Source organism: Calypte anna, chromosome 10, assembly GCF_003957555.1.
Source record: "Calypte anna isolate BGI_N300 chromosome 10, bCalAnn1_v1.p, whole genome shotgun sequence".
Classification (NCBI taxonomy): Eukaryota; Metazoa; Chordata; class Aves; order Apodiformes; family Trochilidae; genus Calypte; species Calypte anna.
Genome location: NC_044256.1, coordinates 316,272 through 342,334, shown reverse-complemented (window position 1 = coordinate 342,334; position 26,063 = coordinate 316,272). Strand labels below are relative to the sequence as shown.

General features: G+C 46.8%; 1 protein-coding gene across 1 annotated transcript in view; it reads right to left on the bottom strand.

Annotated features, from left to right (window-relative positions):
* Positions 1–561: 561 nt before the first annotated feature.
* Positions 562–26,063, bottom strand: part of MYO9A (myosin IXA) — a 165,339-nt gene continuing 139,837 nt past the window's right edge. Inside the window, exons 21-43 of the mRNA XM_030457120.1 lie at positions 25,072–25,182; positions 23,994–24,116; positions 23,372–23,521; positions 22,835–23,145; positions 20,269–21,930; positions 19,618–19,699; positions 18,477–18,689; positions 14,211–14,323; positions 13,660–13,817; positions 12,969–13,192; positions 12,442–12,558; positions 11,831–12,019; positions 10,890–10,937; positions 10,149–10,260; positions 9,213–9,274; positions 7,656–7,848; positions 7,091–7,219; positions 6,650–6,755; positions 6,043–6,174; positions 4,829–4,952; positions 1,925–2,127; positions 1,601–1,743; positions 562–1,190 (exon numbers count right to left, since the gene is read on the bottom strand). Coding sequence (XP_030312980.1) covers positions 715–1,190; positions 1,601–1,743; positions 1,925–2,127; positions 4,829–4,952; positions 6,043–6,174; positions 6,650–6,755; positions 7,091–7,219; positions 7,656–7,848; positions 9,213–9,274; positions 10,149–10,260; positions 10,890–10,937; positions 11,831–12,019; positions 12,442–12,558; positions 12,969–13,192; positions 13,660–13,817; positions 14,211–14,323; positions 18,477–18,689; positions 19,618–19,699; positions 20,269–21,930; positions 22,835–23,145; positions 23,372–23,521; positions 23,994–24,116; positions 25,072–25,182 — 5,181 coding nt within the window. The 3' untranslated portion in view covers positions 562–714. The remainder of the gene's footprint in view (positions 1,191–1,600; positions 1,744–1,924; positions 2,128–4,828; positions 4,953–6,042; positions 6,175–6,649; positions 6,756–7,090; positions 7,220–7,655; positions 7,849–9,212; positions 9,275–10,148; positions 10,261–10,889; positions 10,938–11,830; positions 12,020–12,441; positions 12,559–12,968; positions 13,193–13,659; positions 13,818–14,210; positions 14,324–18,476; positions 18,690–19,617; positions 19,700–20,268; positions 21,931–22,834; positions 23,146–23,371; positions 23,522–23,993; positions 24,117–25,071; positions 25,183–26,063) is intronic.

The following is a 26,063-nucleotide window of genomic DNA, read 5'->3' as shown; positions in this document are numbered from 1 at the left end:
TGGATGGTGACCCAGCAGTAACACTGGCAGGACGGCTCAGCCCAACACTTCTCTCCTCCCTGGCCAAGAAATAATAGTAAAAAAACCAACCAAACAAAAAACCCCCCCGAAACAATAAACAAGAAACAAAAAAAAAAGTCCTGTCTGAGGAACAATATTTAACAAAAAATAATAAAAATATATCTATGTACAACAAGCTCCAGTAACCATCTTATAAACAAATATAGCTTCAAGTAGTCCTTGATTATTATTATTATTATTTAATACTGATCGTCTCAAAAAAAAAAAAAAAAAAAAAAAACAAAAAAAGAGGAAAGGGGATTAGGTCACATTAAAAATAAAATAATAATTAAAAAAAAGGTGATTTTTGGCAGACTTTAACGCTTTTCCATGCGCTAGGCGTTGGCGTGGATGAGGCGGGTAAAGCGCGGAGGGCAGGAGCAGAGCTGGATGCTCCGCTGGGAATTTCAGGCTCGGTTTTCTCCTCCCGAGGATGAGTCAGCACCAGGACTTTGAGCAGAACGCTCCCAGACGCTGGATGCTTTGAGGAGAAGGGCTCAGGAGCCGGCCAGTGCCCCCTCCTCTGCCCCCAGTCCAACCCCCCCAAAGGTCTCAAAACCCCCAAACCATTAAGGCCACCATTTGAACCGTTCCCCACCGGCCCTTCTTAATGAAGAACTCATTGTTCTGGTGCTAACGAGGAGGTGTACGGTCTCAGACCATGAACTCATTGCTCCCCAGGAGGACGAGGGGTTGGGCAGCGGCGCAGTCGGCCTCGGGGTTCCTCTTGCGTCCCCCCCCTGGCCCCCCATCTGGGGGCTCTTTGGTTTTGGGAGAGGAACTTTTCCCGCTCTTCAGTTTCTGTTTGCCCTTCTCTGGGTTGAAGGTCCCGCGGGTGGTGAACTGAGGCCGGTCCTCAGCATAACGCAGAGGTCCCATGAAGGCCTCGGGGCTTGCCCGGGCTTCAGGGGGCTCTCCAGTTACCCCTGCTCGGTAGAAAGGTGATTTGGAGTACATCTGGAAGCGCTTCCGGGGCAAATGGGGCAAGCAGGAGGTGGATGATTGGGAAGAAGAGGAGATGGAGGCCTCGGCTGGGTCTGCCGTGTCCAGCCGCATCCTGGGGTGCCTTCGCAGCCGGCTCGGCCCCTCTGCCTTGGCAGGGCGCAGGGAGGTAAGTGCTACACTTCTCTCTGTGAGGAGAGGGAGAAAGTCCACCAGAGGATTAACAACCCAAAACCACCCAGTGTCTCAGCGCTGCCTAAGGGGACAGGCACCATGGAGCCAAGATGATGTTCTCGGCGTCTCATTGGAGGTAGCATCACCCAGTGTGACACAACAGTGCTGGAGGAGCACCTGCCTCCCCGTCAAATCTTGGGTGCTGCCACCCACCTCCCCAGGTCCATGTGTTTTAACCCCTAACATCCCATTTCAAGTGCTACATGCCAAGAGTGTGCAGGAAAAACCCCGTCAAGCTATCAAAAAACCTGAACAACCTGCTTGACTAGAAGATGTCATTGCAGAGAGGTTGTACTAGATGATCTTTGAAGGTCCCTTCCAACCCAACCCATTCCATGCCAACCCCAAGAACATTAGGATTTACCTGAACGGTCAGAGATGGCTCCTTCAGAGTCAAAGGTCAGATTTTCAGAGCTGTCAGCGGTGCCGATGGAGGCTTCGGACTCGAGGGTTTCGTCGTCAGAGGCACGGGGCTCCAGTGTCAACATCTCAAACGTCAGCTCCTCCCTGCCAAAAAGTGACCCAGTCTTGTTGACCCAAGATGCCACAAAGGTGGGCAGGAGAACGGATGAGCATGCATCAAGAGATCATGGAGGGATGGAATCCTTCACCTCCCCCTAGAAGTGGCACATCAACCATATGATGTCAGATAACAACCATAATGCCTTGAGCCCCTGGCTAGACTCACTTTTCCTTCTGCAGGCTCTCAATCTGCTCAGTCAGAACCTTCTCCTCCTGCTGCATGGCCGCTTGCTGCTGGTCTGTCACCTCCATCTCCATGGCTTCCTCACTGCTCATGGTCTCCTCAGGGACATCGGTCACCGAGGGCAGGCGCGCAGCGACGGGAGACGTCGGGCTGGGGTAGGCACCACGTCGCACACGTCCTTTACCCTAGAGAGAGACAACAGCATCACCACCACCAGCCAAGGTGATTTTGCAACCATCTTGAGTGGTTGCACACTGCTCTCCCAAGGAATGAAGACGACGGCCCTGGCCATCAGTCCCCAGTGCACCAGTGGTGGTCATACCCAGGACCCTCCAAAAATCTCACCCCAGGCTGAGAGGTACCAGAGGGACTCAACACATGGGACAGTGTGAGGATGGAAGTGATGAGGATGGAGGTGGTGAAGATGGTGCTGAGGGACCAGCTGATGGACCAACTGCAACTGAGACTTCACAGCAAGCCCTGCTGGCAGCAGAATGGGTTTCCACAAAGCCCACAGCCTGTGCAATGGGAAGTCTGATCTGCCAGGTGAATGTGTTGGCTCTGTGTGGGAGAACCATCTGGGCTTCGATTTGAACTCCTGCTTTATCATTAGATCACATCTTGCATCCTTCTCTCCCCTGTCCTTGATACTTCCTGAGCATCACAAGGGGTTCCACCAACACCTTTAGCCAACAGTAACTCTCACCTCATCACACTGCCCACAAGCTGATCTCACATACATGAGAACCATAAACATTCTGAGATCCAGCTCTACAGATCTGCTCCACAAAGTGGAAGAAAAAAATGGATTTTGGGGCATGAGGGACACCATGGACATTAGAAAGCTTCTATCTTAACCAGATACATCACATCTTCTAAATTCAAGATCTTGAACCAACCAGGACTTAGGTGGTGTCAACCAGCCTGAATTCCCAACACCTGCATCTCCCTGTTGAAAAGCTCATTGCAATGCAGCTTTCCTCCCCACAGGACTATTTAAGCCCTGCCGATGGGACATCCCTGGGCCTCTCTGACTCCCCACGTGCCTGGAGGAGGTTTGCAGGTTAAAGGAGCCTCCTTTCTTGCTGGAGATTTGCTGCATTTTACCCCTGTCATCTCTTAACATCACACCTTGGAGACCTTTCTCTGACAGCCAAGCTGCTCCCATATCCCATGTTCTTTTGATGACACCTTCTCACGTGGGTTGCTGAGCTGAAGCACAGCTACTCAGAATCCTATTAGCCAAAACCCCTGAGATCCCAAAGATCCCACCAGCTCGTGGACTTAAGCCCCTGCAAAACAACACGCTTGGGAAACAGCGTTAGGAGGGAACAGAGCTTGGATTTTGCTCTTCATCTCCAGACCCCGGTGGATGCTGAAGTACTGGGAGAAGCATTGTGGGCTGAACCCAGTAGGAAGGGAAAAGCAACCCCAAAAACCTGCTGGTGCTTTTTTCACTTGTTGCAGTTTTGCTGGGAACTCAAACTCAAGCTGAGATGGAGTTGGGGAATACCAGTATTGCTGAACCTCTTCCAATATGAACCTGTGTCTCCTGACCTTGAGCTCAAGGTGGAGGAGACCTTTGGATGCCTCATAACCTCCAAAGCATTTGGAGATACAGCAGTGCTGCGAAAGCAACTTGATGCTGAAATGCACCTTGAGCAAGCAGAAGTTGGGGTGGAAGGAGAAGAGATGAGTCCAGAAAAGCAAAGAAAAGAGAAGCACAGGATGGAAAAAGAAAATAGGAAAAAAAAATAGTAGGAAAGGGAAAAGGGGCCGGAAGTGTGGGTTGTGGGTTTTTTGAGGAGCTGCGTGCAGGGACAGCTGAGCGCTGGCTGGCCCCAACTCTTGGTGCCCAGGGGACCTGTGGGAGAAATGGTGGCCCTGAGGAGCATCACCTGCTTGGGGCTGGGCTGGGCAAACGTCACAGAGAATGGCCAGTGGGACGAGGCTGGAATGAGCGGTGGTGACAGACAAGGGGGGATGCAGGGGCTGGCGTGGGGCGCGCTGCAGTGGATACATACCGGGATTGAACCGCGGGTTATGCTCATAAATCTAACCGCAATTAGTACGGGCTTCTGGATTGGAGAGGAGATGAAAAGGAAAGCAGAAGGTTAGAGTGCACATGCCATTGCCCCTCCAAAAAGAAACCCGTTTCTGCTCATTTTTTCTGTGTTTTTTCCTGAACTGGGATGAGCGGGGCAGCTCTGCAGTACCAGTCCCACAACCTCAGGCAGCTCCTGCTTGGGTTTTATCTCCCCAAAAGCAGGAGCAACATGGCGCTGAGGACCACAGCAGGCAGGGCCAAGCAGAGGGGCCTCTTGGCACCTTAATCCAAGCCTGGGATGACCACATTGTGTCGAGTCCATCCCTCTCCCGCAGCCCAACAAGCCAAGAGCAGCGTGCATCCGCAGCCTGGTGGCCACCCGGGAAGCGTGGAAGCTCAATGATATGAGTTTGAGGCTCCCAAAAGGTGGTGCAGAAGCAGGGAGAGCCTCTGGGGAAGCTCATTTTGGGTTCAGATAATGTGGTAAGAGTACGGAAATGGATGGTCTGGGTCTCTACGGGGCAACATCGAGCCGGTGTGAAAAGGCTTGACTCAACCCAGCACCAAACAAGATCAAATGAAGGTGAAAACGTTCATCAGGAGTGTCTGAGCTGGAGCGACCATGTTTCCATGGACCGTTCCCATCTCCTTGTGCTTTGGCAAGACTCCCTGCAAAGGCAAGGAACCACCATGGGGCTGAGGGTATCTGACCCAGGGGAGATTGTGTGGGAGGTTGCAAAGGGTTTGAGAGGCTGGAGTAAGAAGGAAAAGATCAGGTAGGGTTGCATTTGAGGGCAAGGAAAGGACAGAAGGGAACAGAGGTGGCTTTGGCATCTCACCATGGATCTGCGGATCAAGGAGAGGCGGCTCTTGGCTTTGTTCTCTGCGAACTCCAGGCTGTTGATGTCCTTGAGACGAGCCTTGTACTTGTTCATCTGCTCGATGACAATTAATTCTACACAACTAAAGGGAAAAAAAAACAAAACACCAACAGATGACAAAATGGGAGGGAGAAATTATTTGATCTGAGATGGCCCTGTCTTGCCTGAAGATCTGCCCTGAAGGAAGGAGAAAGGTCCAGCTGGAAACACAAGGGTAGCAGAAATTCCCCCTAAAAAGAGGGTGGATCAAGGAACTCACTAGAGAAATTAAACCTCCCCCACAGATCTCACCATAGAAATTCCTCCCTTTGAAGAAGGGTCAAGGAACTCCAAATCTGGGAAGAGGCAGGTTGCTTCCAAGTTACAAACTGAGACTCACTTGCACATAGTAGTGCTGCAACAAGCTCCTTCAGCTGAGCTGTTTAATGCTGTCAGGAGCATGTTTGGGGCAAAAAATAAACCTTTCCACCTAACGAAGTGGGAGGATGTACTACAGCAAAAGGCTAAGGGAGAAGATACAAAGGAATTCCACAGAAGGACCAGTGCTCCTACCAGGTGGGGGTGTAAGGACATTCTGGTCTTCAACTATTTTAACTTACTGGAGGTAAACCCACCCCTTTCAGAAGACCAGCCCTTCACTGTATGGTTTCTATTCTTGTAATTGCCTCCATTAGCTATTTTTCAATCTATAATAGGAGACAGACTATCTGAATCTGGGCAAGAGCTGCACGTTTTCCTTCTAAAATCTTTGCAATTAGGCCACACACTTTAAAGTAATCAAAGAATGCAGCATACTATTGCTGCAGACCAAACAGGCTCACATCCTCAAATAAAAAAAGGATAAAATTAAGTAAGAATAAAGATCTGCTTGCCAAAAATGGGATTAACTAGAAAATCATGTCAGCATGAGCTCCACCTCTTCCTGCTGAGATGTGCTGGGTAGAAGCACAAGTTGATATGCTCTCATGGATGGTTCAACACTTAAAAATCCATCTTCACCAGCCTCTTGGGGATTTAGATAACATGAAGCATCTTCACGAAGATGCACTGAATACATGTTTACATTTTCCACACTAAAGCTCTCTATACTTGAGCCATTCCCCTCTAATTTAGGGTTATCAAGACATGAGTTCAACACTAATGGAGCTGATCACCCAGCACCATGTTCTTACGTGGTTGTTTTACTGATGTCCTGAACACTCTGCAGTGGGTCCGTCGTATCAGGGCAGCGGAGGATACAGGGAGCAAAGACAATGGCCAAGGCATTTGCTGACATTCGGTTGGTCTCCTCTTGGAGAGCAATCCTGAAAAAAATAGGGATTAAGAGAGAAGTCAGAGCTGAAGGCACCTCCACTTCACCTCTTCCACATAGCCAAGGGTGAATAGAGGAGATAACACTTCTACAGCACTACCTCGCTCTGCTAGCAAGTGCGCTGCTCAGCCCTCATCTTTGCTCAACAGAGAAAGCCAAACCTAAAGACATCTCAGGTGTCCCCCCGAGACAGAAAAAGAACCAGCGTTTTCTACCAAAACAACCTGTCCCTGCACTGGCAAGAGGACCCAAGGACTCGCAGGTAATAGGAATAAAGTGCTGTGGAGGTCGCTTATCAATATGAACATCATCTGGAGAAACAGCTCTGGAACCACCTCCTGAGAGACATGATGGACCTGAAAGCTCTTCCCTTTCCTTTGCCCACCAGCTTCTGGTCTTGGCTACTTTTGTATGAAGAGATGTCTGAATATTCATCCCTTGCCTGCTGCCTGAAGGTGCCAACGTACCTCACCAGGTGGAAGATGAGACGCTCCAAGGTGCTGAGATGGGTGCGGGAGAGCTGGTCAATGACAGAATACACTCCCCTCACCATCTCCTTCCTCTCCTGGAGGCCTGTGGAGAAAGTACCAGCATTTACAGTGCAGCTTCTACTTCCTCCTCAGATTTACAATGATACTTTCTCAATTCCAGCTGACTTTACTTCTAAAAAGGCATTATGGGCTGAAATCTGCTGAACCACAAATCAAGCGTGTGCCACCAATGGAAGCAAGACTGAACTTCCTGTGGCTTTGGATTAAAAACCCTTATTGCCAAAAAGTCAGACTCTGAAACTGGGCAAAAATGACTTGGTAAAACCAGGTGATTTGGGAGCAGGGAGGAAATAGGCACTAGAAGTGGCCACTGTTTTGGTTTGCTGAGGGAGTGGCATCATGAAGGAAGCTCCTTACCCATTGCCCGCAGAAACTCTTCGTAGAGCTCAAAGGTCATGAGAGGGTTGGGCAGATCACGGAGCCACTGCTTGAACACACTGGCGATGACATGGATGTTGTAGTCATCTAAACTGACGTTATCAATGTCTGTGTTGGGCAGTGGATCAAGGAGAAAGAAGAAAAACAAGAGACCACAATCAATATGAAGCTGTAGATGCTACCCTAGGACAGAAAAGGTTCTTGACACTGCGTTCAGTGTCAAGAAATCCACTGCCTAGTTTAAATTCCATGTCTTAGGATGAGCATTTTCTGGGGCAAGTAACCTGAGGTGGACCAGGATTTGTAAGGTGGTGTTTTACCCTCAACTAGAATGACTTTTTTAATGCGTTGCACCCAAAAAGGTGTTAAGTCAGTGGCTGGAGAACTGATTTGGGCTGGAGACATGAAAGCATTGCCTGTGTTTTCACAGCCCACAGTCAGGGAAGACAGGTGGTCCTCTGTTTTGCATCCCACCCTCCTTCCAGCCAACTTTGCTGCTGCAGAGATTTTTCTCCCCGTGTGTTTTTTTCTCCCATTCTTCTACCTGTATCAAGTCCTTGCCGCAGCTCCTTGATCTTGTTGGTGGACCCTGATTTTCTGTAAATGCCCTCAGTGTACAGCCCATGCATTTCAATGTAGTTGATGAGCTTCTCCACCAGCACCGGCACCGCTCGCTCCTCACTGGTCAAGCGGGAGAGCTCCACACCAAACTGCCGGGAGGAGAGCTCGGGGTCATACTGAGGGGGAAAAGATAAAAAATAAAGAGAAGGGGTTAAAATCCTTTCAGGAAGCAATGCTGGCACAGTGCTCACATCCAATTGCTATTCAAAACTTCTTCAGATGATCCAGGCAACCTAGATGTCTAATGAAGTCATCAGCAAAGGAGGACAGGACAGCCAGCAGGTACATCTTGAAATGCTAGAGCTTTCTCTGGACATGCACTTGAAGTCATACAAATCTGAATTTTATTTCTTTAACCACCTCACTGTGGTTATATCCTCAGCCTAGCAGAGCCAACACAGCTGGGAACGGTGGGCCCCTACCTCCTGTCCCTCTAGCACCATCTCCAGGGATTATTTCACTGCCCAAAGAGGACATAAAAAGCAGAATAGGTAAATCTGAGTCTTGGGTACTCAGATTAACTCACAGCATCAGTGATTGCAAAATATCTGTGAACAAACATGATGCCAGATAAAAGCATGAAAAAAGGCACTGATAGGTAACGTGAGGAAGATTCCCACACTGTAATTTTTTCACTAGGGAAAAAACCCCAACATCCCAGGAACATCTGGTCTCAGCTACCAGTTGAAATTCACCACCTGCAGTTGAACCAGTCTGCTTGGCTGCTAAAACGATCAGCAAATGCAAGGCCACAAAACCCATGTAGTCCTTCATTCAAGTCAAGTAACTCTGAGGTGATGACCAAGTGCTTGCTCAAGTTCACCATAGACCTGGAGAAAGGGATCTAGGTTGAGCCAATGCTAATGGTTACAAAATCAACCACTGCCAGAAAATAAAGACCTCTTTCTCAAAGCATGATGGGTGGTTTGTGGCTCCTCATCACTGAACCCTAAAAACATTAACCCACCAAGCACAGACAAACCAGAGCCTTCTTAGAGGACCTCCAACTGTGCAAGGGGGAAGCTACAATGACCTTGCCTCCTTAGGTACAGCACAAGCACTTTGTACAGAGAAACCCCAAGAAACAAGAAGGCTCCCAGGATCTGTGAGCTACTCTGGAGAAAGAAAAGTGGGAGATTTCATTGAACTTCCCACATCTGTAGAGCAGAAACTCCCATGCGGTGTTACCGGCTCTTGCAGAAACACTGCCAGCAAGGGAAAGAGGGCAGCAAAAACATTGTATCAAAGCAAGTATATTCCAGTTTCTATATATTCAAATCTATAGAAATCTATAATCAGATTATTTATTGGGAAAATGCAATTCTGCAGTTTATGGAGGCTGTGTATTATGGAGGCTTCTTGCAGGAAAGTTATTGCCAGAGTTGTATCAGAATTTGTGCCTGCAAATGTTTTTCATACGTGCCTGGGATTTGTCATCTGAAAGGTATTTAATGGAAGAAAAGGAATAAGAGCCATTTACCTTTTTGGAGCACTTGGTTGTGGTTTTAAGACAGCACTTCTTGTGACAAGCATATTTACATACTGCAATGGAAAAAAGGGGAATGTAATAATCCAAAAAGTCAGATCACTGGAGAATATGTATTAATATGAATTAAGTAGCTCCTCTCAGGACCAGGAGGTCAAAAGCATGTTGAATTTGCTGTTCCCAGGGGCCAAGTCTATATTAGATCCACTAAAAAAAATGAAGCCTTTAATATTAAAGGTCCCTTATTTAAGCACTTGAAATATTACCAAAAACCCCTGATAGATGAAGTTGGAAAATAATCCATGAGTTCCTTTGAGCTATCAGACACTGAAACTCTCCAAGAGGTTGGAAACAAGCTCTCATCTGTATTCTTCCCACACTGGATGAGCCTGAAATACCCCAGAATTGATACCTTCAACTTAGGCAAAGAAACATGGGAAAAAAACAACACGATGGATAAACCTTTTCCATTGGCCCCCCTCTACTGTCCTGATCTCTCAAAAAATTCATGTGCCTGGACATCAAACGGGCTAAGTCAAATGAATTTAACATGAGCACAAGACCCACAGGCATTCTGTGGGTTAAAGTCATAGGGTTCATTCTCTATATCTGACTGTCTACCCTCCCTTTTACTGTGACTCTTAAATGTGGTTTGACCTTCTGGGATGACCATAGGACTTTCTGGGATGAACACAGGACGTTCTGGGAAAGAAACCCACAAAATCAACCACACTATGATGAGGAAGGACTTTTGGGATGAACAAACTTGATGACTTCAGAAACCTTTAGGATCTGTCCCTGAAGTTCTTCTAATACGAAAAAAACCCCAAATTATTTGAAAGTGGGGTTGCAGAAACCAGCAGGAAACATCCCAAAACTCATCACTCTGACACAAGCACATGAAAAAAAGGGCAAAGAGAGGGAACTTACATTTACAAACAGAAGCCCTGTCCATTATCCAGATCAAGGAGGAACAATATTCACAGTAGGTGGGGATGCTGTACTGGGTTGCCTTAAAAATGTGACCGTTGTGCTCTTCCACCTGCAAGGAGAAAGATGGGGTGGTCAGAAGAAAGAGATGGTTGAAGAGTTTGCTGCAAAACAGGGAGATGAATGAACACAGTCAGATGCCAACTCTTACCTGTTATTTGCTATTTTTGTTTCCTTTGCAGCTTAATAACCCCATAAAGAACCCCACACATGGAGCTGGCAAGGGAACTGCATTTAACTGAGGTTGGCTGCTCAGCCTCTCCCTGTTATGAAGGTCTTCTATGCATCTACAGCCCTATTTTTGCTCTGCATCTGCATCCTTCCTATTACTAACGCATCCTTTATGAAGAAAGGAGATGTCATCTCCCACCCCTGGAAAACACAAACCTTAAGTTTATGCAGAAACCCAGAGCAACACTTGGTTTTGCCCTCTGTTCTTCCATAATAACTCCTGACATCACCTCTTGACTGATGGGGGACATGTTTTCAGAGGGCAACCTACAGTGATCCTTCATCAAGCAAACCCGATCCACCTCATCCAGCCTTCTAGAAAGTGTTTTCATGCCTGCACATTCACTAGGGTGTGATGTTCAGATCTCAGTAGAAGACCCATCATGAGCAGGTCTATTACCACTTGTGATCGTGGTCACAAGTCCATTCATTTTTTAGTGCTCAACTCACCACATCTGCTTCCTTTTTTCTTCTCTTTTTTCGTTCTGTTTTTGGCACCTGGTAACAGAAAGAGGTGTAAGGGTACAAAGGGTATTCACAGGCAATTTCCCCAGGTGAAGCCTACAGCAGTCTTGTATCTAACTGTCAACTGCTTCCCAGACACATTCTCCAGTGAGGAGATGTCACTATAGACAACTCCTACAGACCACCCCTTTCTCAGAAATCCCTCAGACAATTGTCTCCATCTTCCTCTCCGAGTTGGGATGAGCTGCTCTGCCTCTAAGTCCAGCATCAGTGACCTAAAGCTCTCCCATCCCATGGAAGACACCCAAGGAGGACGTGGCACAAGCACTGCAGCCAGACTTGATGCTCAGCCTGTTCAGAAGAAAACCTTCTTGGAGCAGAAGAACCAGAAGCACAATAAACAGCATCTCCAAAGCCCAGCCTGAGACCCCATGATTGTCCTTGCAGACAATAAGGAGCAGAAAGCAGGGAGCTCAGATCTGTGAAAGGCACACTGCAAACTCTGCTTTAAAAACCGCATGGACAGCCACTGCTCCTGTCCTCTTCTGCAACACAGTCAACAGTCACCTGAGAAGAAGTCAAGAGATGAGGAGAGCATTGCTCTTTTCTACTTTGCCTCAAAGATAGAAAAAGCCCTTCAAAAAAACTAAAAAGGAAGCCCTGGGAGCTGCCTTTCCCACCACCCATGGATGGTTATATCTTTGACATGCAGACATCTACACATTGACATTCGCTAAATCCCAGCTCATCCCAAAGGGTTGGTTTTTTTTCACTGGGCTTAGGAAGGCCCAACCAACAAGTCACACCTTGCTTTCTAGCAGGCTTGTGTTGTTCACCTTAGCTTAAAACAGAGGAGAAGACAACTGAGGTGACTACAGAGAGCATGACCCCAAATTTCCAAGGGGTTGAAGAAAAGTGCTGCTTACCTTCACGGCAGTGTAGTCCAAGGGTTTGTACTCAATCATATATTCATCCAGGAAGACTTTGAAGGTATTGACCCAGACTTTAACTGGAGATTCACTCCAGTCCCTCTGTTCAAGCCTCATGGTCTTCTCCAGAATCTGCTCGAATAAGGCGTAAAGGTCCTTGTAGCGGATACTTTTCCCATCATCCATCTTTCAGGGAAACAGAAGCAAAAAGAAAAGGGATTTTTGCACACCCTGGACTGTCCATTCTGCTTCAGACAATCACTGCTGCCTGACCAGCTTCCAAACGCTCGGAGAAAGCCCAAGTATGATTAAAAGAAGGAAAAAAGGACCATCTAATAGTTGGTTCGTGACCTCCTGCAGGGTGGCTTCCTGGTGCATAGAGCAAGAGGATATTAAATGTCAGCTCTGGGAACTTTTTGGTGGAATTTGGGCAATCAAAAAAGTCCAACTTTACAGCTCATGGGACTGAATACAAAGGAAGAACATCCTTCATTTGGGATATGCAGACCAGGAATGGAAAACTCAGCAATGTCTCCACCACCAGGACTACTCAGAACATCTCGTCTCTCCTGGAGATGGAAGTTCTCACCCACCATCCAGTCACTTACCGCCAATGCTGAGGAGTAAAAGCTGAAGATGTTTTGTCGGAATTCCTTCAATGCTTTTTTGAACACAACGTCCACCAGTGTGTCCTTCTTGCTGTCCTCATTATCCAGTTCATTCATCTGGGAAAGCAAAGGGATTTATGTGCCCACATAATGAGCAGCACCAACGAGCAGCCACGTCACCATGCACAAACCCACAGTGACTACAAGTCACTACAGTGACTCTTTCACTCCATCTTAGGAACACGAACACTTCCCTGCAGCTTTCAGCTCTTGCACCACACATTTCTGACGCCACCAGGGCCAACTCAAAACAAGGGAAGCACCAAAACTGCTGTGCTAAGCCAGCACAACCATGTGGTGCACGCACAGCATGTCTGTCTTTCCTCCAGACCAGCCCTGAGGCATTACCTGCACCCTGCTAACCTGCACCCTTAGATGAATTATTAACATTTCTACTGCAACCCCAAAGATAATTATGGCTTTTATTGCTTCCATCTGATGATTTAGTTGGGGCAGTGAGGAGTTACCTTTTTCAGGAGAAACTCATCCATGCTCTTCAAGTCACTAGCACTGGTTATGATCTGCAGCGAGTCGTTCTGCCACTGCACGGGCTCCAGGGCCACGTTGCTGATCTTGACACTGCGCTTGCGTTTCACTTTGGGAGAAGGCTCCTTGTTCTCCTTAAACTCCCGACGGTAGATACCGGACAGCTCAGGGCTTCGCGGAGGGGTCAGGTGGTGAGGACCCAGCTCTGTGGGTGATAAGTAAAAAGGGGGAAAAAGACTGAAGAACAGTCCAAGTTCTGTCACTAAAATAGGGAGATGGGCATCAGAATAAACCTGCAGAGGAGAAAAGCATTTGTAGGTACTTGCAGGATGATTAAATGTAATTTCTTCTTTGGTTTTCTCCTCCATCAAGAGGGGAATTGCCTGTCCACATCCATTCCAGGAGGACAAGCAATATGGAAGATCTGTTTTGGATCCCACCCTCTAACCTACTGGCTGACGTTTCCAGGGACATGAACCAGGACCTTAAACCTGTGCATCTTCCCAATCCATTTACCCACAGCAGCCTCAGCTGGACCACACCAGAGTAGAAGGATTCTCCCACTTACAGACACCTGAACTCTATATACAAACCAATCTTCCTCAGTTCTGTACCTTTACCCAAGCTCCAAGATAGCAGGCCAAGACACTTGGCTGTAGCATTAAGCCTTACCTTCACCAAGCTGCAAGCCAGAAATCACCTCCCTGCTGGGGGCTTCTGGCTCTGCATACAGCTCTAGCAGCTCAGACTGGGTAGCAAGCTTCTCCCGTGGGGTCTTCTTCTCTCCCTGCTTTCCCTTTGCCCAAAATCTCATCTTGGCTCGCTGAGGCCTGGAAATAAATTGTGGAAAGAGAACAACATTAACTATGAAAGTGTCCTTCTACCCCAAATCTCCCCAACTTTCATTTGAGGAGAAGTTAAATCCACACAACTTCTACCCAAAAAAACAGACTGTGTGCCCTGAGGAAAGACAAGAAACTAAAGTTTCATGCATGCAATTGAGTTGTTTGGAAGGGGATGTCTCACCCATGATGCCAAAACTTCATTGCAACGTAAGTAGGATGGCCTTGTCTAATTGGGCACGTCCATGGTCATGTGGGACAAGTAACTCTTGTGCTATCTTTGGCTGGTGGAGCTCCAAAGGAGCCCAGATGGTTCAGCAAGGCAGAGAGCAAGAAGGACACAGGAGAGACCAGTCTCTCACCTCCAGCCATGTTTCCTACCTCCCATCAGGAGCCAGGCTCTTCTGTGTGGCCACCAGCTTCCCAATCTCCCCCTGAGACATGGTTTTGTGCAGCTTTGTTTGGCCTTCCCCGGAAGCGAATCGCTGCGCCGTCTGTAACGATTCCAAGCACAAAGCGCTTAAAAGCAAGACACCTCTTGGAATGCCAGCTGAGTAACATGTTTTTCCTAACAAAAGTTAGATATTTCACCTGTTACCTGCCTACAGCTGAAAATCTCCAGTCCTGTCAAGCCAGCTACAACTAGAGAAGTATTTTAACAGCTTCTAAAAAAGAAAGGCATTTCCCATGCTCCAACCCTACATCGAGGTCCAACCTTCTTTCTCCTTGAGCAACTGATGACAAAAATCAATAACCACCTCATTTTGGTTTGGGCAGCCCAGCTCTTCATCCCACAGGGGATGTTAGCCATTACCTTTAGGCACAACAAAGTGATTTGTGGTGTTCCTAGCACCAGAAGAGCCTTCAGTCCATGGATCTGTCTCAGTAGAGCTTCTTCCTCTAACTCTTTTTGAGAACTTTACAGAGAACACCAAAGTCTTTGTGCCAAGGACATGTTAAAATGAACCCTTTAGCAATTAAAGATTTTGCATCTTCACTTTTGCCACTATTTAAAATGCCCTGGCACAATTTTTAAGTGCAAAATAAATTTGCAGTAATTCAACCTAATGGGATTCCATAAAACAGCTCAGTAATAGTCTTCCCATAGTTGTAAAAAAATACCTATTTTTGTTCTTTTTTCCAATTGCTGCTGTGATTCTGGAGTTGGACTCCTGGAAGAGAGACTTTTGGCATGAGGGAAGCAGGCTATATTAGAGAGACAACAGTCAAATATCTCCTGTAGCTTTCCCATCACTCAACTGTCTCAGTTGACCACACTGAGGCTTTAAGTATTTCTCTTTCTTCTATTAAAAATTTTTCAAACAAAATGATATAAAATATAGGCTGGAAGGGAGTCACATGGATTACATTTACTCATCTTCAAGGTTTTATTCTTCACCCCTGGACGAACCTCTCTACCAGCCAGGAGATGGCAGCACATAAGGCAAAATCATCACTGGGAAAGAAAAAAACTGCCTAAACCACCTAATGATTTCCTGTTTCACTCTTACATTTAGGTGATATTGACACAGAAATTGTGGACAGATACTGGGAAAAATAACCCCTCAACCCCCCTGGAAGTGATTTCCATCCAGCCCAATCCTACTATTTGCTGTTACAAATGACCTGTTAAAATATTTGCCTCCATGATACAGTTTTGTTCTTGAGTGATTGCAACCTTTTATCACTTGTAGTTCTCTGCATCCCCCCCCCACCCCCCCAAAAAAAAAAAAAGATTCTGTGGGGGCACTTATTCCCTTTTTTTCCTACTTCAAAGCCATTTAAAGAGTCCTCATAAGGCACCACCCACGCTTTCTTTTAAAAATATATATCATATCTACTGCACAAGCTCCCCCTGCATGGCTTAGAAAGAGACCTTCTTTCACTGCTGGCTCTTCAGGCATGCTTGGGATCAGCTGGTGGCAGATACTTGGACTGATGTGTGGCTATTTGAGGTTTTAGGATGGAGGCTGGACCTAAATCCATAATGCTTCATTATGGAAGTGTCCCTCTAAGAGCCTCTGCCAAAGGAGGATGTATTCAGAAGGTATTTCTGGTGTGGTTCCTTTAAGCAAGACTTTCCATTTATCTGATACAGGAAAGCTCTCCCAGCTTAGGTGCAAACAAGAAGGGGTATTAATATGTGCTGACCACAGCCAGAAGCTATATTCCTCCCACTTCTACTTGTCTCACCAGAGGGAATATTAATCCTCACCTATTCACTAGCCAAAAAACTGAAGCAGCTTATGAAGGGCTTTTTCTTGTCAGGAAGCTCTTTAGCCTTAAAGGCTCCTTGGAGTCAACCATACCTTCATCAGTCACCTTCTATACTGGTGCAACTTGGATTTCAGCTCTGCCTGAAGATGCTCTTGGCCTTTACTGCTCTGGGATATCACAGACTTAGGTCAGGTTTCTGGTGGACCTCTACTTACCAGCTGGAGCTAGACAATCATTGACTTGAGGGTGAAAAACCAACTGGCAAAACAGGCAGGTGCAGGCCAGTGCAGCTGGTGAGCTATCACATGCTCAGCTTCACAAGCTCACACGTGAGCTCTTGTCTATCCAGTAGCCCTTGGCTGCTGAGCAGCACATCAAAAGTGGCTTTTTGGAAAGTTGTAGCCAGGGGGAGGAGCTGTATGAATAAGCTACTCACTAGCAGGGAAACCAGCTTCATGTGGCAGCTGCCTGACTTGTCTTCATGGGAACATCACAAGACACAACAAATGTATCTTGACATCCACCTACTTGAGCTTGTACCCAAACCATCATGCACCAATATTGCTCTACCATAGGCTGCTCCACCATCTGCAACACCCACCTGGGCTCTGCTAATAAATACAAATACTCAGTCACTAATTTTTGCTATTTTTTGTGATCCTGACCCAGAAAGGCCACAAGACAAAGGGCTGGTCCCAAACCTGCAATGCAGAGTACAGATGGAAACACTGTTCACGTTGTCAGGACACACAGACGTGGGGTATGGATGAGGACATGACTACATGGGTACCAGAACTTAACCATGTTAGGGATGAAAGTGCTGAGCAGTAGATAGAGCTTGTGATGGAGAGCAGAGGAGAAGAAGGACACAGAAGAGAAGAGAGACATTTGGCACCTACTATTACTCGCATGCAGTGAGAGCTGTTAAAGCAGGTAAGCAGAGTCCCAAGGAGCTTTGCAAGAGTGTGATGAGCCAGGTCCCTCCCAAGGATGGAGCTTGCTAAGCACCTTTTGCATCTCAGCAGGAAAGATTTCTACAGCTAGAAAAATCCCTAAGGCTTTATAAGAGGGTAGCCTCCAGGTACACAGCATGGCCCCTCACCCCAGTCTTCAGCCAGGTTATGGAAAATCCTACATTTTCCTACAGAAAATTCTCCCTTTCCTGACCTACAAGCAGGGAGGTAGGCAAAGACACATCCAAGTGATCTCAGTTCATCAACCAGGTTTGGAATACTCCTGGCTCAAAACCTCTGGAACAACCTTGAAGATTCATGGAATTCATAAATCTCTGTCCCCTTCCCATGAGGAAATTATCCTGGGAATTTTTTTTTCCTTTATAATTAAAGCTGCTAACAGAAAAGTCACAAAAAGCTCTCCTTGGCCATCTGCCTTCCCTGGAAAAGCTGATTTTTAGGATCACACAAGATGCTTGCCAGACCCAAGGCAATGCCATAGTGCAAAATTAATTGCTGACTTTGGGTCTCCTGCTTTGGTTTGGTTTTGTACCCAGATCCACATCCAGGACTGGCTGGAGCAGAGGAGCAAGGCAGCTCTACCCAGTGCCCCACCTTAGCCCTTAGGGCAGGAGACCATTCCTGGTGTTTAACCACACATCTTCTACAGGAACATCTCCACTACCTCAGGAAAAAAAAAACCAAAAAAAAAAGGAGTGAGTAGGAAGCCGCTGGACTCTTCAAATCCTGAAACCTCTTGTTTGTGACTTTCCAAAAGCAGCTTATCCAGGTGGGAGATTAAGCCTGAGATGCAAATGCTCAGGTTCACCCAGCATGGAATTGCCCATGGACCTGCCAAAGGAACACCAGTTCCTGGGCTTGAAAAAGTCACTAAGGTGGTTGGTTTCTTTTTTTTATAACTCACTATTTCACTCTCACTATGTTTTTATTGCTCAATTTCCATGCTTTTGCTTTCTTGCCATCTGCCAGCATTGCTCTGGTAACTGAATAATTATCAGATACTGCAGCTAAGGATACAAAATTAAAAATAATGGGAGCAGAAAAAATCATATAATTTTTCCCTGTTGCATTTTGGACAATATTTGCTTTGACTTTTTCTCTGGATGGGTGATCCTTTTTAGAGCAAAAAGATTCTATAGGAATGTTGTTACTGAGGTTAAACCCCCCCCCAAAAACCATGTAGCTGTGCAATACAAGCTCCGGTCATCTAGGATAGATATGGAAACCATAGCTCAAGTTGAATAAAGACAGGAAACATCCCTATGGCCAGGAAACAGAAATGATTTCCCCATTTTGCATCCATTTTTGCTGTGTTCACTGAGTTTACCCATCTACAGCATCCTTGGAAGTAGGAATAGGAGGAGAGGAATCAGTGCAGCTAAGGTTAGCAAGGAAAGGCTCCCGCAGCTCCACTCACTCCCTTGTTTCATTTCCCCACCACATCAGAAAAAATTACCATTTCGGAGTCACTGTAACAGGCCTGGCCCAGCCGGGCTGCAGGCACTGCCTCGGGATGAGGAGGTTGGTCAGAGGAGAGAAGGAACTCAAAACTGCCATCGTAATCATCTTCCTCCGTATCCCCCTCCCCATCAGCAAAAGTACCTCTAGTCAAGAAATCGGAGCGTGTCCGCGCCATGCGGGCTTTCTTTTTATGGGTCGGTCTGGGAACCTGCTTGACCAAATGATAAAACAAAAGCAACAACAAAAATAAAGAAAGTTTGTAAAAGAAAAAGGAGATCCTACCGATGTTTGGCATCATAGCATAGCTCAAGTATGGCCTTTACTGGCTGCACCCCACAGAGAGGACAAAATATTATACCTAGTGTAAAAACAGCCCAAACAAAACACAACAAGGGCCAGGTAGAACAAAAACAAGATGGCAGGGTGAAGATGGACAACCATGGATGTTACTTAAATGTACATTAAACCAAACCAAGACAAGACTGTGTTGGACAGTGTTTGCCATCAAGACCACAAGAACCTTTTCTGCTATGAATTAATGTTACCGGGGCTTTTTCTTTGTAGTATCATTGAATGGTTTTGGTTGGAAAAGACATTGAAGATCAAAGTCCAAATGTTAACCCAGTTGCCAAGGCCACCACTAAACCACGTCTCTTAGCACCTCATCTACACATCTTTTAAATCCATTCAGGAAGGGGACTCCACCACTGCCCTGGGAAATTGTTCCTAATATCCAATCAAAACCTCCCCTGGTGCAACCTGAGGACATTTTGTCTTGTCCTACCACTAGTCACTTGGGAGAAGAGACCAACCATCCCTCACTCCAACCTCCTTTCAGGTAGTTGTAGAGAGTGAGAAGGTCTCCCCTCAGCCCCTTTTCCAGGCTTAACACTCCCAGTTCAGCTCTAACTCAAAAGATTTGAGCTCCAGACCCTTCACCAGCTTCGTTGCGCTTCTCTGGACATGAAAAAGAAGGTGTGAAGGTTGCCATATTGTCATATCTCCTCTCCCTATATCTAGCAGACCTTCTGCTTTATACTTCACTTCTTTGAAGCTTCTGAGGGATGACTGGCAGAAGATACATTACTTTTTTCCTTTGTTCAATTAAAAGACAAAATAAGCACACCATAACTTACCTCTCCTCTGCCAGACCCCGGCATCTTAAATGGCTTCCTAGCTAGTTCAGTTTTGGAAGGGCATTGATGACTTGCTTCCCCACTGAAACACAACACAACAGAAATGTTTCAGCTGCTCCTAAAAGCCTTCCCACCACACCAGCCCAGCTCATAAGAATGTACAAGTGTGTATCCCAAGCAATCAAGACCAAATCACAAGTTTAAGGGTATGGGGTTTGGTAATTGCTACAGCTTCTTCAGAATTTGAGTTAATACCTCAGAAGAAGGTATTAAACAGACAAGAAGATGTGACATTCTGCCTGAACTCTACCCATCATGGTGGATATGGATAGTACCTTTCCGCTTCTGGAGTCTCAAATGTCACTGTTCTGCTACAGAATAAAAATTAAAATACAGGATTTTTTTATCTTTTCCTTTTCCTGTTGCTTGTTCTGTGTATGAACCAGGAGCAGAAATGGGAAGAAAATTTTTTTGGGGGGAAGACCATTTTCAAATACCCCATCTCAAATTAACTCTACAGGATATCCTTCAGATTTTCATTTGAATCGGTACAGAAACAATGTTCTGGACTGTTTGTTATAAATGGTCTTTAGCAGAACAAAAAGCCCAAGGAGAAAGCCCACAGAGGAAGCACACTGTCTTTTTACTCACTGAAGGCCAAAGGGATTGTCTTTTGGTGTGAAGAATATACCACTTGTCCTTGTCTCCTCGGTGGACTGGTTGGGAGTTCGGGGTTGCCGGAGGCGCTCTGTCCTTGTGAAGTGGCTGCCGGGGAGATCCTTGGGGTCCAGAGCTGGCCTGGAATGGCACCGGGGTTCCACCATGGACACCAACTGACTTTCTCTTCTTTCCATGAACATACTGACAGGTCTATCTTTGGGGGCACTGTGGGCTGGAGAGCTTCCCCTGGTCCCAACAGTGAGACCTTTAATGTCTACTGATGAGGCTGGAGTCCCACCCATGGTGGGCGCATGCTCCCCTCTGCTCTGGGGGTGCAGGATGAGGACGGACTGAGGACGGCTGTCTGGTTTTTTGGTTGGTTTCAGGGAGGTGTCCTTCATTCTGTTCTGCTCAGCCTTCTGCAAGGCCTCTACCTTTCCTTGCTGCTCAAAGGCTTTGCGTTGTCTCTCCAAAATTTCCTTCTGCTGACGGATCTGCTCCATCATCTCCCTCTCATTTTGCAGCTGAAGCTGCTTTTGACGTTCCTCCTTCTCCACGTTGAGCTTTTCCAGTCTCTTGATGACTGAGTCTGGAGAATGACCCTGTGGCGCAGTCACTGTCCCACTGTCCCTCTTGATAGAGGATTTGTCCTCTTTCTCCCCTCCCCCCAAAGCTCTGCCCTGGTCTGGCTCAGAGTCCTCCCTCATTTGAGAGAATATAACTGTCCTCTCCTCTCTTTGCACTGCTTTGTTACTCAGGTTATTCTCTGTCAGCTTCACCTTCACCTTCGCATCCTCTTGTGGTGGAATGTAGAAAGTAGGTAGATTGCTGGCATGGAAGGTTTCTCTTGGTTGCACCTTGGGGGTAACAACATCCTGGGGGTCACAGACAAGATGCTCCTTTATGGTGAGGTTATCAGGCAGCTCTGTGTCTGCTAGCATCTTTCTGCAAGCAGGTAAATTGCTGTTCACATCTGCCACACAGAAAGGCTTCTCCTGCAGGTGAGCCTGGGGGCTGCTGGGCCAAGAATCCGTGGAAAGTGACTGCACATCTTGCTCACTGAAAACGACAGAAATGAGTTTATTACTTGGGGTATCTTCACAGCTTAACATCTCAAAGCTCCCTTGAGAGCTTTCGCTCTCTGGGGTTCCCTGAGGTGAATGAAGTGCCTCAGATACAAGGTCTGTGGACCACCGCCTCTCTTCTGAAGGTGACAGCCCGCCGGTGGACCGGACCTTGAGCAGCTCCAAGCTAAATTTTGCCTGTTCCAGTTCACGCATCCTCCGGCTTTCTCTTTTTGCACGAACCACTTTTTTCTGGTTGAGATCCTCCAGCGACTTGGGTCTCTCTCTTACAACGACCTCCTCTTCGGTGTCCATCCCACTCTGGCTACTGGCTCTCTCATGCCTTTTGTACAACAAATTTGCAGATGTATCCAGGGGGTCCACGTGATTCACCCGATTATTCTCCATGAGTGATTTATGTTCCTCTATTGCTCTCACTCGCTCTTCAAATGAGCCATCCTCCCACTTAGATGGGTCTGAGCCCTTGATTTCCAGTGTACCATCTGCCTCTGGTCCATCCTCTTCTCCAACTGACAGGCCATTCTCCAGCTGCATCTCTTTTAATCGCTGGTCTTTCAAAGCTCTAAACCTGCAAGAAGGCAGAAAACCAACATGGTATTTCCATTCCCCACTCACGTCACTTCAGTGCACTGCACCAGTGGCATCTCATCACCACCATCATCTCATCACCACCATCACCTCATCACTGTGTGCATCTCAAGCAACCCTCCTTTCATGTTAAGTTTTCAACTTTCTCCTCTTACACCATCTCACCTAGTCAAGGGTTCCCCCAACATACCTGAAAGCTCCCTTCACGCTGAGGGCAGCAGCTCCTGCCTCCATGCCTGGTCTAGCTCACTCGCAAGTTGACTGAGCCAGAACAACTTAATTCATTGCACCCCTTCTGCATCCACCATCCTGCCTGGGGTGCCTCTGGTACAGCTAAGCAGGGACTCACGTTCAGTGCCAAGAGCTCTCTGCAGCTTCCAAATCCACCCTGCGTCAAGGTGCTCCACACCTTGCAAACAACACCTTCGGAGAACAAACCAAGACCTGTCCTGTGGCCAGCAAGCTGAGGCATGGCTGGAAATACCCTCTCCCCTTTGCAATGGCTGACTCCAGTATCTCCTGTCCCCGTGAGACAGTGCAGCAACCAGATCGGTGAGGCAAGTGGAGTTAAAAATAGGGCTACTTAAACAGGTGCTGCTGCCAAGAGGGGAGGGGAGGAAAACCTCACGAGTATTTACGGCCTCAGTTTTCCACTGCCTACGTGCTCCAACCGGAAATAGGCTCTGCTTGTTCTAAGAGTAGGACGTGCAGCTAAATCAATGTCTTTGTTAGAAAGTGTGGACAAGAAAAGGATCAGGGCAGGTCAGGAGAGGGTGAGGGATCCTACCAAGGGACAGCATCTTCTGTATGTCACCGTAGCCCGAGCAGTGCCTCAGTTCCCACCAACCACTGCCCCGAGCGCTTTCTTTTTTAAGGGACAGTACCTTTGCCTTGCTAAATATCCTCTGCATGCCGCTTGCAAGCCAACGACTTTGCTTCTGCCGGTGGCGTAGGACTGCTTTGCGCGGTGTCCTCGCCAGGCCGCCTGGATGCTGGTGGCAGCGCCGTGCCGCCGCCTGGCATACTCCCGCCAGCAGCTCTGGATGAGGTGGGCTGCCAGCTGCATCTGCAGGAACCTTCGCCGCTCCACGAAGCCACGCCAGCGGGTCTGGAGAACGACAGCAGCTTTGCTGAGGACAAGAGGGTCCAGGGATGGTTCACCTTGCTTTCGGCTTCGGTAATTACGCCAATATCTCTGCAAACACAGCAGGCAGCTCCTTGAAAAGGGTGTTTTGTGGGCATGGGAGAGCACCTTTATGTAATCTCTCCAGCCCCATTTCCCCTATTCCCAACATATTACAGCCCTAGGAGCCAAATCCTGGTTGTAAGCTCCTTTTCTTCAGAGAGGGGACCCAATTGTTGTCTCATCAGTGATACCTGTAGGATTGGAATTTGCAATGGCACGCGGCACCATCGCATACCTGGATGATGAGTGTTGCTTCCCGTAAGGTCAGGAACTGCCTCCTGCAGAGGACGCTGCGGAACCAGCGCTGCAGCAGGGTGATCCGGCGCAGCACCTCCTGATGGAGCAGGTCCTGCAGGACCTGCCGCTCCCGCTCCTTCATGAAAACCTGGCCAAAAAAAAAAAGCCCGAAAGAACACTAGCATGGAAAGCTTCTGAGACAATGAGACAAATGATTTAATTCTCTTGGTTTCTGTGTTCTGGATGGCCAGAAGAAAGTTCAGCTGCTGTTTTTAATTAAGCCACCTCTGCAGTTTCATCTGCAGCCTAAGACTGTCCAAGCTCTGCTCTCCCTTCAGGATGGCAAAATGATGTATCAGGTTGGGTCTGCACACAGAGTTTTTTGAAGCTTGCAACATTACAACCAGACCAGTGACAAGGTTTAACACAAGGCAGCAACAATTCTTACTATTTAGCATTAACATCCAAAGCTTCACTTAAGCTTTTTGTTTCCATCAAACAGAAGAAAAATAGTTTCATTGATTAAAAAGATACCTAAGGATGTTAACTTATCATTACAGAAATGGAGGCAAACATATTTCTATCCTAAACGTAGGGTTGAGCTGAGGATAAATATTTACCATTGTCCTTCCCACTTGGTAATTGTCTGGATCAAGTTTTATTTTCTGGAAGAAGTCATGGATATTGTTCCTAGATGGGCTGATTCCTTGTGGTAGCAAGACATGAAAATGGTTGACAAAATCCTGAGAAGTAAAAAAAGAAACACCAAGATTTTTGGTTAGAATGTCCTGCTGTGTCCCTTTCCTTACATAGAGAAGTGATTTGCTCACTGGCAAACGGGATCTGTCGAGGGAGCAGAAGGGCAGATAGCACAGACTAGGGAACACCAAGTTTCATTTACCATTTGTGGTTCAGTGGGAAACACATCAAAGCAGGGACCCAGCAACATTCAGATATCTTCCAGCATGAGAGAGGTTCTGGATGACCCATGGGGTCAAGTCCAGCAAAAAAATGCTACAAATAGCTGCTACAGAAGGGGGTTACCAACATCTGCAAAGCATCTCTGAGATGCTCCAATGGTTACTGAGAGGAAGAGGTAGGAGATGAGAGATCTTCTCAAATAAGGTTGGGACTCGTTCTCAGCAAGAAAATAATGAGCAGTTTTGCTTTTTGAAGCAGCTGCTGTGCAGGACACAACATCTGGCCCAAAGCAACTGCCAGCAGGAAACAAATCAGGAAAAGCAAAGCATGAAAGGACCAACATGTGCACAAAACCTGTCAAAAACAGGGAGAAGAAGAAAACAGGAAAAGCTGGATAACTCCTGAGAGGTTTAGAGGATGCCAATCACCCTCCTGCTGGGACGATGTCAGCACTGACAGAAGGAGGGGGGGCACGCAGAAGAGTGCCTGCAAACCTGATAGGTTTAGGTTTTTTTAAAAAGCAAGTCCATGTTACAAAACTACGCTGCTTTTGGTCAAAACCCATGAGGTTATGGGCACTTGGGTCTAGCCTTGCTTGCTTGAAATCAGCAGTGCGGCAGAAGATGCACTATGCCAGGCATCAGCCCTGCCTGGCATGAGCTATAAAGTCACGAGCAATAAATTTGTTTCCTCATTAAAAATCTCAAACTAGCAACAATCAGACAACTCTGATAGTGACGCTAAAGGTGGGGAAAGACAGAAAACACTTTTCCCAACCTGGAAGGAGTATTTGCAGCTGTAACCCGACTGGCGAATGCGAACGGTCTCCAGCATCCCTGTGTACCGCAGCTGCCTGAGCACCAGGCTGTCACTGAAGCGCAGGGGCAGCTGGAAGGGAAAAAAAAAAAGGCCAACTATGAGCAAATATTTCCTTTAGCCGAAGCTTTTAAGTGTGTGGATGGGTAAACAGATTCAGCAGATGCAGCACATCTGCATGACATGCACTTTGGCAATGATGATAATGGAGGGAGGGAAGACAGGAGCCCCAGGAACCGTACTAATCCCAGCAGGCCTGAATCCTGTTTGCTTCCCAGCAGCCATCACATGGAGAATTTTGAACAGCAAGCCTGCTATTTAATGCTACAAAGAAGGTTTTTTGGGAGCTCCCAGAATTAAAGCTATCCGGTAAGATTGTATAAGGTAAGAATAATCTGGGCATAAAGCTTCATCTTTAGATGTCCGGGTAAAAGACTGAAGGATTAATCCACAAGAAAGCATCACTACTGCAACCTTCACTTGAAAGTGAGGGTCCTTAAGTCCATGAGACAAATCAATCCTTAAAGCCAAAAAAAGATGGTGCATTGCTGAGTCAGTTAGGATAATGCAGCTTATTCAAAAAGTGTCTGCTTTCATCTAGAGAAACTTTATTTTAAAAAAGATTTCAGGGTCAGTAACAGTCCAAGTGAATTCATGGGTCTGTAAATCTCCATTATGGGTAGCAGGAGCTTCAACTGAGTCAAATTAGTTTCAAAACCCCAATGCATTTCTCATATAAATTAAAACCATATATTTTTCACATGTATGTTTCTACACTTATAAGAAAAAACAATGCAGTTTATCAAGAGCAGCAGCCAAGAGACAACAGCCATTGCTCATACACAAATACCTTCTAAACCCAACTTAATTTGGGGAGTTCTCTTCTTTTTAACCATCTGTAAACATTTACAAAATGTCTCAAAGATGATTTCTAGCAGCACTGCTTTCACACT